Here is a 19,041-nt window from a genome sequence, read left to right on the forward strand (position 1 = left end):
CGAGTGTGTCCATTAGAGTTTCAGGCAGATAGAAAATGCCATAGACAAAATATAAAAGAGGGGCTGTTGTTGGTGCTGATTGCTGGACTCTCTTGAACATCATCAAAACCTACAACCTGGAGCAAATGCCATAGGCATGAGGAAGCCTTAACTAACATGTGTGACCCATGTGAAGAGCATAACAACACAGAGAATATTTTTCTTTCTGTTGAAATAAATCCCAGATGATAGCCTCCCACACTTTTATGGAGATCCAGATGAGTGCTAGCACACCTCCAGCAGCAGTTGCAAAAAGGAATGCCTGACCAGCTGTTTGGTGAAGCTTTACAACTGATCCAAATGTAATGCTACAAGGCAAACCACCACCAGTGCATCACTCCTGACATTAGCCTGACTTAAAATGGCATCAAGTAGCAGTGTTGACCTCTCTCTTAATCTGTCCTCACTCTCAAAAGGAAATAGCATTATTCTGTTCTGTTATGGGAACCAGTAAAAGCAGTGGGATGCAACTCCCAGAGGATGCTTATGACTTTGGTTTCAAAGCAACTATAAATGCACTGCAGTTACAGGCAGCTGAAATTGGTTAAATGAGAATTTTGTTGGATGTTCCAACTGGTGCAACTTATTCAGTGAACAGAACAAACAAATGCTTTTCATATAGATAATGGATTTGTACCACAGCCAAAGACTTTCAGAGTCCATCAGGGAGGTTAAAAACCCCAGTGATATTTAGCTATTGTATTTCCAGTTTAGCTTTTCACCACAGCTACAAATTTATGCAAAAGTACAGTTGATTCATAGCTCTGATTATTTTAAATAGTCAATGCATTATACAGAAGACACATTTCCTAACGATTTCTTAGTTTGGATTCTTTAGTCATTAATTTCCATAATGCAGCAGATTGCATTTAAGTGGTGATGAGTGCTAATGCCATCTCCATTAATGGAGATAGACTATTACTTTTCATAAGGACATTGAGTACTGCAAAGAGGAGGTTGGCATAATTAGGTTAACATTGTAGATATGGTGATTGAGAAGAGCAGCAGCTGTAGCAGTAGCTGGTTTATGTTCATGCAAGCAGACTGGCAGTAGAGATGCGAGCAGAGCTGAAGTCTTGTGACTCCTAAACTGACATACCAGCTCCTATACTAAACATGTCACGAAAGAACAGAAGAGATAACATAAAATATCATGCCATAAAGAACAGACTACATGATATGAATTCACAGGAGATGAAGACTAAAAGCATTTGGGTGTGTATTTGCCAAAAGAACAATTTTCCCTTCCTGTACTTCATGTGGCTTCTTGGAACCAACAGCAAGCTCTTGGATGTCAGGCAGGATTAAAAGGCTCCAAGTGGTTCATTCACATGGTACACAGCTGACTCTATGGGTTGCCAGCAATAGCTTCCCTTTTTCAGCAGTAGGTTTCTTAAAAGTAGAAACATTACAAACAAACAGAAAATTACAAAACTCTTTTACAGTGCAAGATAAACAAAACACAAAATTTCAAGCCCCAGGACCATGTCAGAAGGGAAGGAGTTAAAAAAAAAAAGGGGAGGGGGGCAAATCTTCACATGAAGATTCCCATTTGGCCTACAGGGCACCAGCCAGAAAGGCAGCAGACAAGACAGAATGGTGACTAGTGCCATGTTATCACTAGTAAAGACTGACTTTCCTGGGCATGTCCTGCCCACTGATGTTCTGCTTAATTATAAAGCTAAATACATGAGAGAAGGGGAATGAAGGTTGACAGCTGCAGGCAATCATAAGGAGCTGAAACCACCCTCCAGTAACCGTCTCGAACAGCAATGCAAAGAAGAGCCATATTACAAATCCTTCTACCTAGGAAATGTCTTTGCATGGGAGTCCATGAAGGAACAAACATTCAACATCTCAACAATATGATACCTCTGCTGCTTCTACTCTCTGTGCTCTCCAGCTGTTGCAGGTGAGGGGTGTGAGGGCTGACAAAGGCCATTGCACCTTCCAATTCTTTCCTGGTAAAAGTGGGTTTTCTACAGACAAAACTGAATTGCACTGTATTTGTCAAATAGGATACACATTTTACTCACGAATTCAGGACAACTGTATAGACTCTCCATTCCTGAATCTACACCAAAAGCAACTAACAGAAATCTGCTACTTGACAATAACAAATATCAAGTGTAGTCTTTTCCATAAAGCAACAACCAATTTGGGAATAACTCCAAATAGCTGTCATTAACTATATAGTGCAGTGACTATGACAAAAAGAATAATCCAAGGGAAAGCAAGCAGCAGTGAAAGCCCTTGATCAAATTACTTTCAGGACTTGGAAGAATGAGTTTTGGTCTCAACATTTTTTACTGCTGGCACTTACAGCACCTACCTAAATTGGAGTCCTGAGAGTCTACATTGCTATTTGTTCAGTAAACACAGCAGGATCAATAGAAATTTTGGATAGATGGAAATCTGAATGAAAAATTACAAGGTGATTTGGAAAACTGCTTTTTACTACCAGGAAAGAACTTAGTATGATGGACTACTCATTCCAGAAAACAACCACCAGCCACCATTTGCTCATCTCTCTTGTGAGGAAAGGTTAAGAGACTTGGGGCTGTTCGTCCTGGAGAAGGCTAAGAGGGGGTTTAACCGATGCTTATAAATATCTAAAGGGCAGGTGTCAAGAGGATGAGGCCAGACACTTTTCAGTGGTGTCCAGCAATGGGACAAGGGGCAACAGGCACAAACTGGAACACAGAATTTTCCATCTGAACATGAGGAAAAACTGGTCTCGCAGAGAGGCTGTGGTGTCTCCTTCTCTGCAGGTATTCAAAACCTACCTGGATGTGCTCCTCATCTAGGCAAACCTGCAGGGTTGGACTAGATGGCCTCCAGAGGTCCCTTGCAACTCCTGTGATTCTGGCTGGAACAGCCAGAGGACATATTCAAATGCAACCTTCAAGAGCCAGTGCTTTTTTAGAAACTTTACACGAGTAACTACATTTGACAGAAGAGTGTGACTCAACAATTGTTTAGAACCATCTTCTATAACGTGATAGCAGGTGGAAAATTTACCCTTTCTGCCAAAGAAATCAGCAGTTTTCAGTGTTCTCTTTCTCTGACGTCACATTTGAATCTCCTTTGAGCTCCCTGGGGAATCATCATATGAATACCTGAAGAGCACAATACTTTCAGTTACTGTGTCTCAACTGTCTTTAAGAGCACTTCCATGTTCAGTAATGTTTTCTTTTGAGCTCAGAACCCTGACATTTGAAGAGTTGAAATTCTCAGTGTAAAGAAGCCACATGTAGCCAGCAGTTCCCGAGGCTTCAGAGCACGTGGCCTTGTTTATAAAGAGCAGGACAAAGGGATCTCTGCTGTAGGGTCTGGACTCAGAGGAAACTGGATGTGTGGCCAGGACTTCCCTGTAGAATTGTTTAGAAGAGAGAACTAAGAGGCCTAGAAGGGTATAAAAAACTCATTAAGAAAAGATAATAACCCCAAATTGAGTGAATAACAGGCCCTGAGTGAATAACAGGGCCTCTTACCAAACACAGGGGCTGAACAAAACAGCACAAGACACCTTGGAAATCTCAGCATCAAAAAGATATTTTTTTTCCTCTGGGCTGAAGGCTCTTTCTGTGTCCTACCTTATAAGGCTAAACTGCCCTATTGTGTTTTTTTTTAACCTTTAAAAAAATAATAATTTAATTTTTGTCCCATTCAGTATCTTAGGTCTAAACACCAGTCAGGACAGGGAAACTGAGTTGCATACAGAGAAAAACTGAAGAAGCCACTTCAGTAACTGTCCAAACAGGGAAGCCACTTCTACAGTTTTATCAGTGGTTTATAAAGAAACCACAGTCCACATAGTGACATCTAAGTTAGTTGTTATTTAGTGTATATCCAGTATCATTGAATCTACATCCTGGAGAGTGCCACAGGCTCTCTGTGAGTTACTACAGCTGCACGCCACTTACTGCATTTATAACCACTGCACGCACTCAGCACAACTGTAAACCCATAAGCCTACTGGCTTAGACTGAGGGGATCATAAACTGCAAAGCACTTCAGAGCTTTTGACAAAACAGATTATCATTTCTAAATCCTATAAGCAGAAACAGGTAAACTCTCTCAGTTCTCAGGGTCAGATACCTTCCAGTACTGAGATTTACACAGCCCATTACCAGCAAGATGGGCAGATGAAATCTACTTCATCGTGACCCATCACACAAGCTTCACTAGATCATCACTGTACTGTTTATAAAGTTCATAAGCATTATGTCTGTGAATTATAGCTTCATGCTGCTTTCTCTGAAGTGGCATATGGAGGGATGGATCTTTGATTTTTCAGGCTCTAGAGGTAGCCCTTACCTCCCAGCACAGCAACCTGTTGTGGATTTGTGGGTGCTTTACAGGTGTTCAATGAGGTTTACACTGTAAGCAATTTAAACAGCTCCTGTTCATGGAATGCTGAAGCACATCCCATGAAGCCAATGGAGCCTAAGACACCATGGGAGAAATATTGAGTGAACTGAAATAATCAGCCTATCCTTTCTTCTATCCCAGCTTTGCTGGTGAATACAAGGCACACACATAAACAAACTAAACGGTTCCTGTTTTCTTTCTGTTCTCTCAGCTTCACAGTGTATTCAGGCCAGGCAGTCAAGGCTCACTGATACATATCTGTGAGTTTCCAAACATATGGATTAAATGTATTATCTTAACATTTTTTATCTAAAAATCAGATTTTCAAGAAAAATGAAAAAAAGAATCACATTTTAATGAAGACATAAAAGCAACATATTAAGATGGTACTACATAGTATTATCTAATGACATTCTGAAAGGCAAAATTTCATTCTTGGCAGGTATTTGGGTAGTGATAGACTAGGGAGAATGGATCCAAGCTAGAGGAGGGTGGATTTAGATCAGACATTAGGAAGAAGTTCTTCACCATAAGGGTGCTGAGACACTGGAACAGATTGCCCAGGGAGGTGGTAGAAGCCCCATCCCTGGATGTTTTTAAGGCCAGGCTGGATGTGGTTCTGGGTATCCTGATCTAGTGGAGTTTGCCCATAACCATGGCATGGGGGTTGGACTCAATGATCTCCAGAGGTCCCTTCAAACCCCTATTAGTCTATGATTCTGTGATTTAAGCACTTTAATGTCTTTTAGCAACTGGACCACCCAAAAGAGTATATTTGCAAAGGTAGCTATTAGAATATTGTAATTTAATAAATAGTGTTTCAACAGATGAGTTGTACATATAGGCAGCCTTTTATCTGATGTATCTGCCATCTGGCACCTGACTAACACAGCATTCTCAAACATTTTGGCCAAAGTTCTCCTAGAATTAATAATTAGAATGAAACACTTCTAGTTTCTTCAGGAAGCTCTCTGCTTTAAAAAAAAACAAATACCCACAATCTCTTGCAAAAGGAAATGAGGCACGAAGCAAAGAAATTTGTGTGTGATCCTCTCATTTACAACCAAGAGCAGCAGTGACTCAGTTTCAAGGATCCATGTTGTTAGATGTACTTATTCAGATATACTTTTTATTTAATGTAAACCCCCATGAGGTAAAGATTAGTTTTATTTTCACAAACATTTCTGTGTATAGCTTATGCCTCTGCAAATGTTTACAGTCTAAGAATATTTTGGAATCCAATTCTCCCCTCACAGCAAGAGTGGTTCTGCTGGCTCTTTTCAGATCTTTTTCAAGCTTAAAACTAGACATGCAATTGAGCTAAAAGAACCTTCTTTTTTTTTTCAAGCAACTTTTTTGAGCTTTAAATGCTGGAAGAGTGCTGTTTCTGATTGCTGCACCCTTCTTATACCACACTTTGCATCAGGATCACGCTAAGAAGGGACAGCTACCCTAGAAAGAGGTAGGAGACAGCACACTCATTGAAGGAAGCACAGGTTTGTACTTCTGCTGCTTCTTGAATATTACCTGCTTGCCACAGCCACAGTAAAGCTCCTGGGATAGGAAAACCTTCATGACAACCCCATACGGTTGTTCTTCAGAGTGAGGTACAAAGCTAGTTTTACCCCATCATGCCTGAAGGCATCTAACATTCTCACTTTGTTATTTGCCTGAGTTTTAATTCTTCAGACTAATCCAATAAAGAAAAAAACAGTTTTGCTACACCCCTATTTCCCTTCTCATTTCTCCATTTTAAGTGTTTTGCAAATTTGCTTTGCTAAAGAAAATAGGTGCTATGATATTTAGGGCTGTGTGGCAATGACACTGGCACCAAGAGCTTTAACTTTCCTGCTCCATTCTGCACTGCGCAGAGCACAGGTTAGGAAGCAAAATCATTCGGAAATGAGTCTCATAAAATGCCCTTTGTCTGTAAATACTGAACACAGTGCTAACAAGTAGTTATGTCTTTTTTTCTCATTACTTGACATAGTAATAAATACTTCACATTGGATTGACTTCCAGCATTTTTGAGTGTAAGTAGGTAGCAACAATTCATCACTCTCATTTCAAAGATGAAACGAAACTGTCAGGAATATTACCTCTTTGCCAAAAGTTACACGAAAGCTCACTGGCAGCAATCACCACTATTGTTAGTCTCACTTGCCCCAGGTCAATGGAGTTTTACCTTAATTTTTGTACTTGGAGTTAAATAGCTATCAAGTTTAATCTATTTGCAGAAACTAGTGTGGACAAATTAGTTTCTACCAATGTGCTAATTATCTTGAGATTACTGAGAAATCCAGATCTTCCAGTCAAAGGGGTAAGCCATTTGAATGAGAGAGAAATGCAATCCAGGAAAACCACAAAACAGCCTCATCTTTTGGATCTTGTGACCTATGCTTGAAAAGACAAAACAGTGTGCTGTAATGGCCAAGGGAGGAGAGAGGCAATGGCTTTGTGGTATAACAAAGTGAGCAACTGCAACCACTGGGGCCAGCTAGAGATGCCTGAGGAACTTAAGGTAAAGCACTTTGAGTAGTTTAAAATCACCATATGAGTTTTGAGATTTCCTAAAATACCACCATAATACAGATTTATTGTCTCTTTCCTAGTGGCATCTTAACACTACAGATTAAGCTATCAAACATTAAGCAAAAATTATCTGCTTGGGGATTCAGAAGAAACCCTCCCCCAAAACTCTCTGCTCAACACACCTTGGAATTACACATTAAAAGCTAGTTTTCACCGTAGGTGAAAAGTTGTCGGCTCTCACAAGAAAGCAAAAGAAGTCTCTGGTACACATTGACAACAGAGAGATCACACAGTCCCTCCTCAGGTGCTGTAACAGGCAGGAGATGGCTTTCCCAGTGGAAGGGCTCTGAGTGTTAAGCTCATTTTGGGTACTTCAGCATTCTACTCTTGACTGAGAAGCCCGAGAGTCACTCTGTTATACATACACAGACATGACCTCTTACCTTTTATGCATTACACCCAGTACTATTTAAGCGGTTATTTACACCACACTCTTCCGCCAGAACAATTTTTTCCATCTACATTTCAAATAAAAAGATCAGCAAGCCAGCATTGCTTCAAGAGTATTTCTTTGAAAAGGTTTTCTTAGAGGAAAGGATTATGTAAACACCTGGTTTGCCACTTCCTTACTTTGATTAGTACTCAGAAGAGGTAATATGTCTGCCTGCCACCACCTGCTGTAACTCTTACCATGTAATTACCAGCAGCTTCATTCTTCTTCTAACTCCCCAATTGAGGGAACTAACTGCTAAAGCAATTTGGATTTTTTTTAAGCCATCAGAACTATCTCAAAATTATCTCTTTTCACATTAGGGCAGAAATGTAGGCACTATACTGCATTGAGTAAGCCCACATGCTCCAAGAAAAGCAAAATAACTACTCTGAGCCAAGTGAACGCTGTTCATCTTATCTGCAAAAAGTGTCAGGCTATTGATGGGAAAAAACAAAGTAGTGTGCTAGGTCAGAAAAACAAGAAGACAGCTTGATCTTCCTAACTCTGTGGAGGAACAAACAGTAAGGACCTCAGCTGAGACAGAACTTTGGTTTTCAATCCTGTGCTTTACGAGAAATTTCTTTTTCATCTGAGTGAGACAGTAACAGTCAGTGGCTCCAGAAGAGGACTCAAACATCAGTCATTTGGCACTAGTCTACTACAGACCGCACACTGACTGGTCATGAGCTAGGAAACAGCATGTTCTCAACAAACTCAGAAGAGCTCCTCACACAAAAATATACTCTCCTGAATTTTCAGGCAGTGAGAAGCACTAGATGGAAGGTCAGTACTCCTCTTTCTGCCTACTAGGAGCCATATTCTACTTCAGCAATATCTTTTTTAAAAAATACTCAGCTTAATTAAGCAACAGAAAGATACTGCCACTGTGAGGGTGGTTGTAGCCAGGTGGGGGTTGGTCTCTTCTCCCAGGCAACCAGCACCAGAACAAGGGGACACAGTCTCAAGTTGTGTCAGGGGAGGTTTAGACTCGAGGCGAGGAAAAAGTTCTTCACTGAGCGAGTCATTCGTCATTGGAATGGGCTGCCCAGGGAGGTAGTGGAGTCACCGTCCCTGGAGGTGTTCAAGGGGAGATTGGACGTGGCGCTTGGTGCTATGATCTAGTTGTGAGGTCTGTTGGAACAGGTTGGACTTGATGATCCTTGGGGTCTCTTCCAACCTTAGTTACTGTGATACTGTGATACTGTGATACAAACTAATATATGTGCATCAGAAGTCCTATAGACAAACCCAAGAAAGTCAGGAAAGCATGCAAGCTGAAAACTCCAAAGCCCTGTCTTCCTGCTCCCACGCTGCAGAAGCAACATATTTTGGTGTGTTTCTTTCAGAACATTCACTACCGTGAGGCAGAATTTTAAAGGCTAGTGGAGACATAGTTATGCACTCATATACTGTAAGACACCAACAATGTGAAAAATGGCAAGAGAAGTTAATAACAAAGTAACACAAAAAGTGGGACTGCAGCCACTGTCCCAATCCTCACCTTTCAGAGTTGCCTTCCTTAGTACTTTCATGGCATAAAGCTGACCTGCATCAGATCCTTTGATCTTCCTCACTAGAAATACCTGTAAAAAGCACATAGAATAGAATACATAGAATAAACCACGTTGGAAGAGACCTTCAAGATCATTGCGTCCAACCCATCAACCAATCCAACACCACCCAAACAACTAACCCACGGCACCAAGCACCCCATCAAGTCTTCTCCTGAAAACCTCCAATGATGGTGACTTCACCACCTGCCCAGGCAGCCCATTCCAATGGGCAATCACTCTTTCTGTATAGAACTTTTTCCTAACATCTAGCCTGAACCTCCCCTGGCGCAGCCTGAGACTGTGTCCTCTTGTCCTGGTACTGGCCGCCTGGGAGAAGAGACCAACATCCGTCTGTCTACAACCTCCCTTCAGGTAGTTGTAGAGAGCAATAAGGTCACCCCTGAGTCTCCTCTTCTCCAGGCTAAGCAACCCCAGCTCCCTCAGCCTCTCCTCATAGGGCTTGTGTTCCAAACCCCTCACCAACTTTGTTGCTCTTCTCTGGACTTGTTCCAGCAAGTCAACATCCTTCCTAAACTGAGGGGCCCAGAACTGGACACAGTACTCAAGGTGCGGCCTAACCAGTGCAGTGTACAGGGGCAGAATGACCTCCCTGCTCCTGCTGGCCACACTGTTCCTGATGCAGGCCAGGATGCCATTGGCCCTGGGCACACTGCAGGCTCGTGTTCAGTCTACCATCAACCAGCACCCCCAGGTCCCTCTCTGCCTGACTGCTCTCCAGCCACTCTGACCCCAGCCTGTAGCTCTGCATGGGGTTGTTGTGGCCAATGTGCAGAACCCGGCACTTGGATGTGTTAAATCTCATGCTGTTGGATTCTGCCCATCTGTCCAGCCTGTCGAGGTCCCTCTACATGTCTTGTGTAGATGAGTAATTAACTTCCAGTTACAAGTCTTGCTGCCTTTGATAGAGGAATAGATACTATGATTCAGGAAATCTAATTAAAATTGTTGGATCAAAGTACTTCATATATATTTCACCTGAAATTGGTTAAGCTAGCTCTGTAAATCTTGAGTTTTAATTCTACCAACCCACAAAGAATCACAGAATAGGATCATAGAATCATAGAATATTTTGGGTTGGAAAGGAACTTAAGGATCATCGAGATCCAACCACTCTGCCTAGGGCAGTGAAAGCTTCCACTAGCCAAGGTTTCTCAAAGTCCCATTCAACCTGGCCTCGAACACTTTCAAGGAGAGTGTAACCACAACCTCTTTGGGCAAACTGTTCCAGCATCTTCCCATCCTCAGAAAATATGTTCAATATTATTAATTGCCCTCCAGTATGCAAACATCTCTCCACATTCTGCCCAGCTTTATATGAAAAATAAATTTAAAAAAAATGATGTCTTCCTTGTGCTTAAGAATCAGCAGTGCCTTAAAATCATTGCCATCAATTAAATTAAGGATAAAAAACCAATTTGGTGCAATTCATGCCATAAATCATGAATTGCTACATCTTCTGACAGCGTAAATTTGTAATTTAAATGAAATAAAACTGTGACTAATGTTGTGTGTCTTCTTTTACTCTGCACAGCTATTGTTTTGTCTGCCCCTGAGTGCCTCTGAACATTGGAGGGGTAGAGAACGAAGTATTAAGTAGTACAATTTAGCCTTTATAAGATTGTCAGTGTTTTAATAATTGAAAATAAACAAATATTTTAGCTAATTCCCAAGCCTCATTGTCTGCTGAGGTCAGAAATACCAGACAGTAGTGTACCTTTTTTTTTTTTTTTTAATAATTTTTTTCATTTCAGCACTTGTGTTACTGGACAGAAGCAGAAGTAAAGCCACATGCAGAAATAAATATAAGCCCACATAGCACGAACTTATAAAGACAGAAATTAACACAGGCTAAGTAGAATTATGTAAGGTCTCTTCCAACCTGGTCTATTCTATTCTAACTAATATTAGTTGGATTACAAAAATATTTGGCAATTATTTCATTCACTGCCTGTTCAGGAACCACACAGCTTTGTTAACTCTGTCCACCCAAAATATTAAAAGCACACAAAAAAAAGGAGGAAGTCTGTTTCTAGCACATTATTTGCAAGCTGAAAAGCTCTTCCCCCTGGAAAAAAAAAATATCCATAAACTGATTATGATTTTCTCTAACACCCTTTGAGGAAAGGTTTGTGGGCAGGAAGAATAACTTTAAACAACCAGGTAGAGAGGTTGGGGGGAAGGGGGAAATAAAGAGAGTCAATTCTCTCTGAACAACTTAACCAGAGTTCTTATATCTGACAGCTTCACTGCTACAAGACTTCCACAACATGACCTGATATCTTTTTGGTGAGACTCTCAAAACGTTTCCTGTGCACATGAGATACCCACAGTTCTTCAGCCAAGCTGCTCTAACTCGTTGAGCTTGGGCACATTTCCCCATTCCTAGTTCAATGAACATACAAATACCTCCAGTGCTCACCACTGTTGGAACAAACGATGAAATCAGGATGCAACTTAAGACTTTCTGAAGTGTCTTCATTAAGCATCATGTTAAATTAAGCTCAGCTGCTCCAACATTAACAGGAAGTCAATTCATATACTAGCATCCAGCTACCCCACATGCAAAGCAAACAGAGGTCATCTTAGTTGCCTGTTCTTGCAATTTATTTATGCTAAATTACTGATTTATACTGATTATAGGTTGGACTCGATCTTGAAGGTCTTTTCCAACTTGGTTAATTTTATTCTATTCTATTTAGGCGTTCAGCTAGAGAGAGAAATGTTGGGATATTTGCCTATCCATCCCAGTGGATTTTTGCATTGAGGGAAAAATAGGAGGAGAAATTCAAGCTTGCCCAAACACTGGATTTTCAGGTGTATTATTATTCTGTAAAAATGGTTATGGAATCTTTAACCAAAAAAACTAACCTCCAAACCTCTAAGAGAATGAGGACAGTAACTTTAAGCTACACTGCACACAGAATGGCACAGCATGCTGTATCTTGCAGAAACACTAGGCTGCAGTTCTAGAAATACCTTATCTGCCATGTCATCTTGCAAAGCTTGTAATACTTGTTGTAACAAGCAAAACAATCAATTTACATTACTAGTGATTAGTCAGCTGTTCCCTGTAGCACCTGATTCATTCCCTCTAAAGAGATGAATCAAGAACACACTGTGTGCTCTTTCAGCTGACATCCAAATAATCATGAAACCAAAAAAGAAACACAACTAATTAAAATGCATTGTAAAGCAAACTGATGTTGTCCTTTTGATTAATCTTAAAAGTAAAGTTACATTTTTCTTGAAACCACCAAGTTGTCCTGAAGAGCTTACTTGACTGATTAGATTAGCTGTATTATACTAGTTTGCCAGAATAGTACAGGCATGTGGCTGAGCACCACTTTCAGTTTTCTAGTCTTGTGTGCATACAAGCACCTTGGGTTATTTGTATGTAAAGCAGCAAAACTCCCTTAGCTGGAAACAATGCGTATATTACCCAAATCCCAGCCTAGAAAGTTAGCAAGTGCTGTGACTTTCAAGAGCATTGAGAGCACTGACAACAAAGTGTCTAACCCTGCAAGAAATTACTCAGGCCTCAGTTGAACAGCTTAAAAACCAGCCAGTTCTCTCAATTTCACTTTTTTTTCAGGAATGAAACTAAAGGAATAGAAACTCAATTCATTGTTAAGGGGCTCAGCTTTGTTCTGGTACTTCAGCAACTTCTAGGTATGTCAGTACTTCAAGTCAGCCAGAATGATACAGCACTGAATCGAAGGCTTTAAATGATAAGGACTTCAATGCCTGGCTTAAATTAGGGTCACTGTTTTATACAGTTCAAACTCTAAATAAACCATGGAAAGGGTTTAAGACTGAATTGACTTCCCTCTCTTTCTTTCCCTTCAACTTTCCTTCCTATTTTCATTTCCAGTTGACACACCCTGATGAAGAAGAATTTTCTTTAGGATTAAGAAAATCCTTGGACCTAAGATAAAAATATTTCTCCACAAATTAGGTTTTTGTTGTACAGGTAGGGTTTCTTTTCCCCGTGCTCTCACCCCAACAATTGTTCTCTTCAGCAACAGGGTTTGAATCCAGGATCTTCGCAGCAAAACGTACTAGCCTTCAAGTATCAGCTAAAGAGCAGCCAGGGACTTTGAAATGTGTTTGAAATTCCCGTTGCCCTCAGGGGAAATTGCCCAGCTAATGTTTTTAAGCCTTTGAATGTTCCTGTTTACATCCTCGAACTGAGCAGCAGTGGGCACTCACCTCCCTGGTGGGTAGGATGGAAAGAGGGAAAGAAGAGCTGATTTTATAAACAGTGAGGCTCACTAATGCTCACTGGTGCTCATTAGTCCAGGTCCAGAGCAATAAGCACTATTTTTGAAACTGTTTTATGTACAGGAATCCAACCAGAAAATGAATGTGCTATTAAAATGAAGATAGAAAGGGGTTGAGCTTACTTATCTCTCTTTAAAATGGAATTTATATATAATGTTACCAGTGTAAATAAATTCAAAGAAAGAACATGACATTTTCAGTGCGCTTTAGGAGATTAGATGGCATTAAAAATTACCTTTCCATATGAACCTTGTCCTAATACTTTGAGCAGCTCAAACTGAGAAGGATCTGCTTTTTCAAAACCTTCCTTCACATGATGACTGATGTCTATTTCCTTCACGATACCTTCTTCCTGCAAAGGAAACCACAAAGAACAAAATCACCAAATCAGAGCTGTTATCCTAAGGAAACATGTTGTTTATCAAAATCTCTTCTCCTGTGACTCTATAACCATATATGAAATTTTGGAAACAGATATAAATGCTGGTCCAAATATTCCACGTGCCTCTTTCTGTCTTGGGAGGGTAATGTCAGGACATTCAGGCCTGCTATTTCTGCTTATTGAGCCTCAAGATATGACTATGTAAAGATAGAATATGCAAGCTGAAACAAAAACACACTGCAGAGCTTGGTGAGCCCATCACACACCTTGCTAACAGTGTCAGGTACACAATCTGTTCTGTAGAGGCTTCAGCAAACTTCTCTCCACATACTTTGTCTCTAAAAGTCTCATTTAAATCCATTTTACAAAGCTCCCTTAACTTTAAGCAGAAATTCTTCTTATGAGTAGGCAATAAAGAAAAAGCATTGCTAAAAGCAACTCTCCTTATTTACTGCAAGGTAACCTACTGGTAACCTAAGTAGAAAACAAATTAATGATTTAGATGTGAAAATAGGGTGGTGGAGGTAGAAGGAATGACACACACTTACTTGCAGGAATTAGTTTCAAACGTTTCAGATTTTCTGGGTTCCTTTATTAAAATACTTCCCATTGTCAACAGATGTACCTTCCTCGAACATATCAGCTGAACTAAGACTTTTCTCTTTTGAAGTTGTGACATATAGCACTTGTTTTAGCTGTTTCTTTTATGTTTTTATGGCATTCTCCTCTAAAAAGAGAGTGACTGGGTCATGTGAGACCCAGAGGGACTACACAGAGTTTACAGCAACCTAGAAAGTCACTGAGCTGAAGACACATGGAAGAAAAGACCGGTTCTTCAAGGACACAGTAGTGAGAAAAGATAGTATTTAAGTGTTGGTTTGTTCCTTGAGTTTTTTTTTACACCTACATGCCCAGGAGGGCTGTGGAATCACCATCCCTGGAGGTTTGCAAGAAGCATGTAGATGTGGTGCTTCAGGATATAGTTCAGTGGTCCTGGTAGCTGGGTTACAGTTGGACTTGATAATCTTAAAGGTCTTTTCTCACCTTAAAAATTCTATTATTTGAGCAGTCTTCTTCCCCCCCTCCCCCCCGTCCTTTATTTCCTTTTCATCCAAATTCCTTGTTCTAACTTCTCTGCAACTAAATTGTGGATTTTGAGTACAAAATCTTTTTGTTTCATCCCCTTAGTTAAAGCTCACTTAGGAAGAGTTTAGAGTATGTCTGCACCCAGAGGAAATCATCAGAATGTTCTAAACATTATTTGTACATGGAGTTTTCCTGCAGTTATCATTTCTCCCCAAGCAAGTACCTTGATAAAGCCTGGAAATAGATTTATTTTTTTCTTTCTTAAAAATTAGCACAAAGGAAATAGAAATAACATCCTAAAATGAAAATGCTTTCACAACAACATTTGGCCCAAACACACTTATTTACTAAACAAAGATAAATTTGATTGCCTTCTCCAGAAAAAATGCTATCACCTTCTACCAGGTGCAATTCACCTGATCCATGGTCAGCATTACCCAGACTGCTATCTATAATATAGCTTCATCCCTCCTGTTCCCTGTCCTGTCTATTTACATTCATGTGCTTTGGGATGGAGATTATACCCTCTTTTTGGTTTGGAAAGCTTCCTCTACTTTGTGCATGCTACCAGAGTCATGGAAAATAATCATAATCTGACAGCAACTCATTTTTCTGATCCTAAATCCTCTGGTTTAAGGTTTGCCTGAAAGGAATCACTTGGAACAAATGACCAAATGATTTTCATTGTCTGCACCAATTTCAGAAGAGACCATGCAGGTTTTCTAAGTCTGGGTATCTCTTCTTTTTTATTTTTTCCCCTTTCTTTTTTTCTTTCTTTCCTTTCTTTTTTCTTTTCTTTTTCTCTCTCTTTTTTTCACACTTTTTCCTTTTTTTCCCACCTTTCATTTCTGTGGGAGACAGAGTATCTTTCTGATTTAAAAAATATTCATTTCTTCTAGGCAAGAAAAACAACAGTAAACTGATACAGATTTGATATACCATATTAGGAAAAAAAAAAAAAAAGAAAAAAGGTAGAAAAATTGGTGGAGAGAGGGGAGGAAATGAGATGTTTTCTAAGGAAATCAGGAATTACCTATGTGCTATTAGCAAAGACTCTGCCAAGTTCTGAAATGAAGAGCTTTTGTATTTAGGTACAGGAATCTTTTGGTAATCTGCCTGTTGCTCACCACCTGCACACTGGTAAGAACATTATTTCAAGCTTAGCCCACCCTGCTGTACTGCAGCTTAGGTATAGTGCCTGGACTGCAATGCTCCCACCTATCTTGGTTACTAGATAAGGCTAAAACTAACTTTCCATTGTCAGGCTCCTGAATCACCTCTACACCAGATCTTGTATGCTTAGGAGTTTGTTCACCTGTGAGCAAAGGCAGAGCTTGAGAGGGCTAGTTTCTGCAGGCCAGTCTCTGTGTGTGAACATTCCTGACAGCTATCATAGGATGAAACAATTGCATGATATTTTCTCAGGTCAGTGCAGACTGAGAGTACCCAGTCAGTTGTGGTTTCACGGTTTTGCCCATCTGTTTCGCACTGAAGCACAGCACAGCAAGGGCCAGCCACTGCAAGCAGGTGAAGCAGGGTATGGATTCACATTCTTCTTACTTGAGCTGACACCTTGACCTTAAAAGCTGTGGATGAGATATACCACAAACAGCAAAAGTCTTTTAAATTCAGTTAGATTGTATTTCAGCCTGAACCGTGGAGTCACTTCCGCTGCATTCACAGGTTTAAATGATGAGTGAGTTTTAATGTGTTCATTCATATTAGTCATCAAAGTCACAGGCCTACAACTATAAGCATATTTCTCAATGTATTATTAAATTTAATATCACCTCTTCAGGTTCATGAAATGTATTCTGATACAGGAATATAATGGCAGTATTAAAGTGATAATAATTCTGCTTGCTAGAAGAGTGCTGAAAAAAATATTTACCGTTTCCAGAAAAAATAACTAAAAAACAGCAATAAAAACACTTTAATTACAACCTCACAAAAAGAGTATTGTAAAAGAATGTAATTAAATATAAGGCCTAGCAGTATTTATCAGAGAACTACAGATTTTAAAGATGGTAAAAAATGGTTAGATTATGTGACTTCATTGAAATAGAAAAACCTTGGTTAGAAGTGGCATCTGGGGGTCAAGTAGTCCAATGTCCTGCCCAAAATATCACCAACGCTTGATCGCACCAGCTGGTTTGTGTTCACTGTGGTTCTCAGTATCTCAAACAATGAGACTTGAGACACTTCCTATGGAAGATTATTCTCTTTCTATTTGCCTAGCTCAGAAATGCCCACAATCATGTTGAGCTGCCTGCTCCATGGGTCCTGAAGAGGAAGCAGGATATTTTTCTAGGAAGGCAGGATTTCCTGTGGATTGCCTGCGGTCTTCTCGCTAGAAAGGATCAGCAAAGCAGCACTGAAGAAAAGCATACCAGACAGCTCTTTTTACACCAATATTTACTTGTGAACTCTCCAAGAGGTAGATAGTATCTTAGTTGGTATGACAAATCCACTTTGAAGCAAAAAGTCAGCCTGTCAGTACTGAAGATGGACATAGCCCCTTAAAGGAAATTAAGGCTGATAGGTTTGCATGCATGCATCCATTTGTCTTGCATGTATTTCTATATTATTACTAATTTTGCTGCATAAACTCTGAAGTGACTTCTGTTTATTTTACTTTACTAGAAAAAAAATCCCACACAAACAAACAAGAACAAAACCAACCAAAAAACATCCCCCCGAGAGTTTTACAGATCCCTTTTAATATTCTTATTTGGGTCTTTTGAATTCTCTCTGTATTAAAATGTTATGGAATGTGGTACAAGCTCTCTTAGGTACTGCTGATCAGAGTGAAACCCAGACTATCAGAGCTCAAGCATTGTGTGCAGATCTCTCAAATGCTTTTGCTCTTAACTGCATCTTAGGGACTTCTCTAACATGGATTTTGTTCACCAGTCCAGCATATCTGTGTTAGGAATTTGCACAATAATAAAACTGAGGCAAGAGATTCCAAATACAGAATTGTCCTGAAGCCGGCACACTAAAGCAGCTCTTTTGGTGGAGAGGATTTCAATCTGCACAAAATCAAAAGCCAGCTACCAAAATGGTTTTGATCAGTGAAGTTGGGGGATTAAAAAATGAATGTTCCTCATTCTGGTCTTGCAGCAGCTGTGCACAGCACCCCAGGCTTTTGCTCGCTGCTGACTCATCCCAACACTGCATTACCAGAAAGCCTTGACTTGATGAAGCTTAATGTTTTGTAAACTTCTGTAAATATTTACATTTGTACAAAAAGCATCATCCTGTGACAAAAGTGAGATGGATGTTCTTGACTGCTTGAAAAAAATGCATGTGGTTAAGCAGCACAGCCTAGGGAAGGGAGGGCAATCAACAAGAATACTCAATGAAAGAGGAATGGAGGAGGGTACTTCTCCGTGCTAATACAAGAAGGACTTATACAGGGCTTGATTCTATATGGTATTTTTCACTTAAAAGCTTCTCCACAAGCCCTCCCATATTGGCACTTCCACGACTTTTTCATGGAGACCTTGGAGAAAGAGAGGCACTAATGCTCGATGGCTGCTGCAGAGCAACCACAGAATCTTCTCAACTCACTGTCATGTCTCAGCGGATTGGGTCAGGGTATAGACCTGGGAATGAGGTACAAAAAGTCATGTAAAAGGGAAGAACTTTCTGGTGAGTAGCTATTTTCAGCAATACAGTCTCTTATTGTGCCTGCTCCACAGCCTCTCAGAAAACATGAAAGTGACACCTCCTATAAAACTGAGGGGTTTAACTCCTTTTGGAGTCATCTGGCTCATGCCCAACATGTTTCTGAAGGAGCAGAACTAAGGTCATCCTTAAATCCAGGGATCACCTGCAAAAATGGTCCTCACCAAGACTTCCTGAAACATTCTGAAATATCCAGAGATGGGGTCATTCCAGAATCAGCTACTTTTAGAGATGAAAAATTTTATGTAACCATATTGCATGGGAAAAAAAGTATGGTGTTAATGCAAGATGATTATTGTTTTGCAAAATCAGCACAACAAAGTTCATATTTTTAGTCCTTTCCTGGCCACCTCCCCACTTGCATGGAATCAGAACTGCCATGCTGGTAGGGCTGTAAAGGGAGGGCTTCATATTCCAATTAAGGTATGTGTAGTTTTGATGTGCAAGTTCTCCAGTCTTCAGATCTGCTGAGCCTGCCTGCATGCTTAAGGGCCTAAGGTTAATGAAGAAATGAATGAAGATGTGGCAATAAGAAATAATGGTAAATATAAAAGAACTTATTGTTGAGAGAATTGTTTTTCATTTGTAGC

The 19,041-nt window shown here is 40.1% G+C and overlaps 1 protein-coding gene across 1 annotated transcript in view; it reads right to left on the reverse strand.

Moving 5' to 3' along the window:
* RPS6KA2 (ribosomal protein S6 kinase A2) overlaps nt 1-19,041 on the reverse strand; it is a 168,754-nt gene that overhangs the window by 81,675 nt on the left and 68,038 nt on the right. The window contains exons 2-3 of the mRNA XM_054162776.1: nt 13,529-13,645; nt 8,940-9,021 (exon numbers count right to left, since the gene is read on the reverse strand). Coding sequence (XP_054018751.1) covers nt 8,940-9,021; nt 13,529-13,645 — 199 coding nt within the window. The remainder of the gene's footprint in view (nt 1-8,939; nt 9,022-13,528; nt 13,646-19,041) is intronic.

Source organism: Dryobates pubescens, chromosome 6 (assembly GCF_014839835.1).
Source record: "Dryobates pubescens isolate bDryPub1 chromosome 6, bDryPub1.pri, whole genome shotgun sequence".
Taxonomy (NCBI): Eukaryota; Metazoa; Chordata; class Aves; order Piciformes; family Picidae; genus Dryobates; species Dryobates pubescens.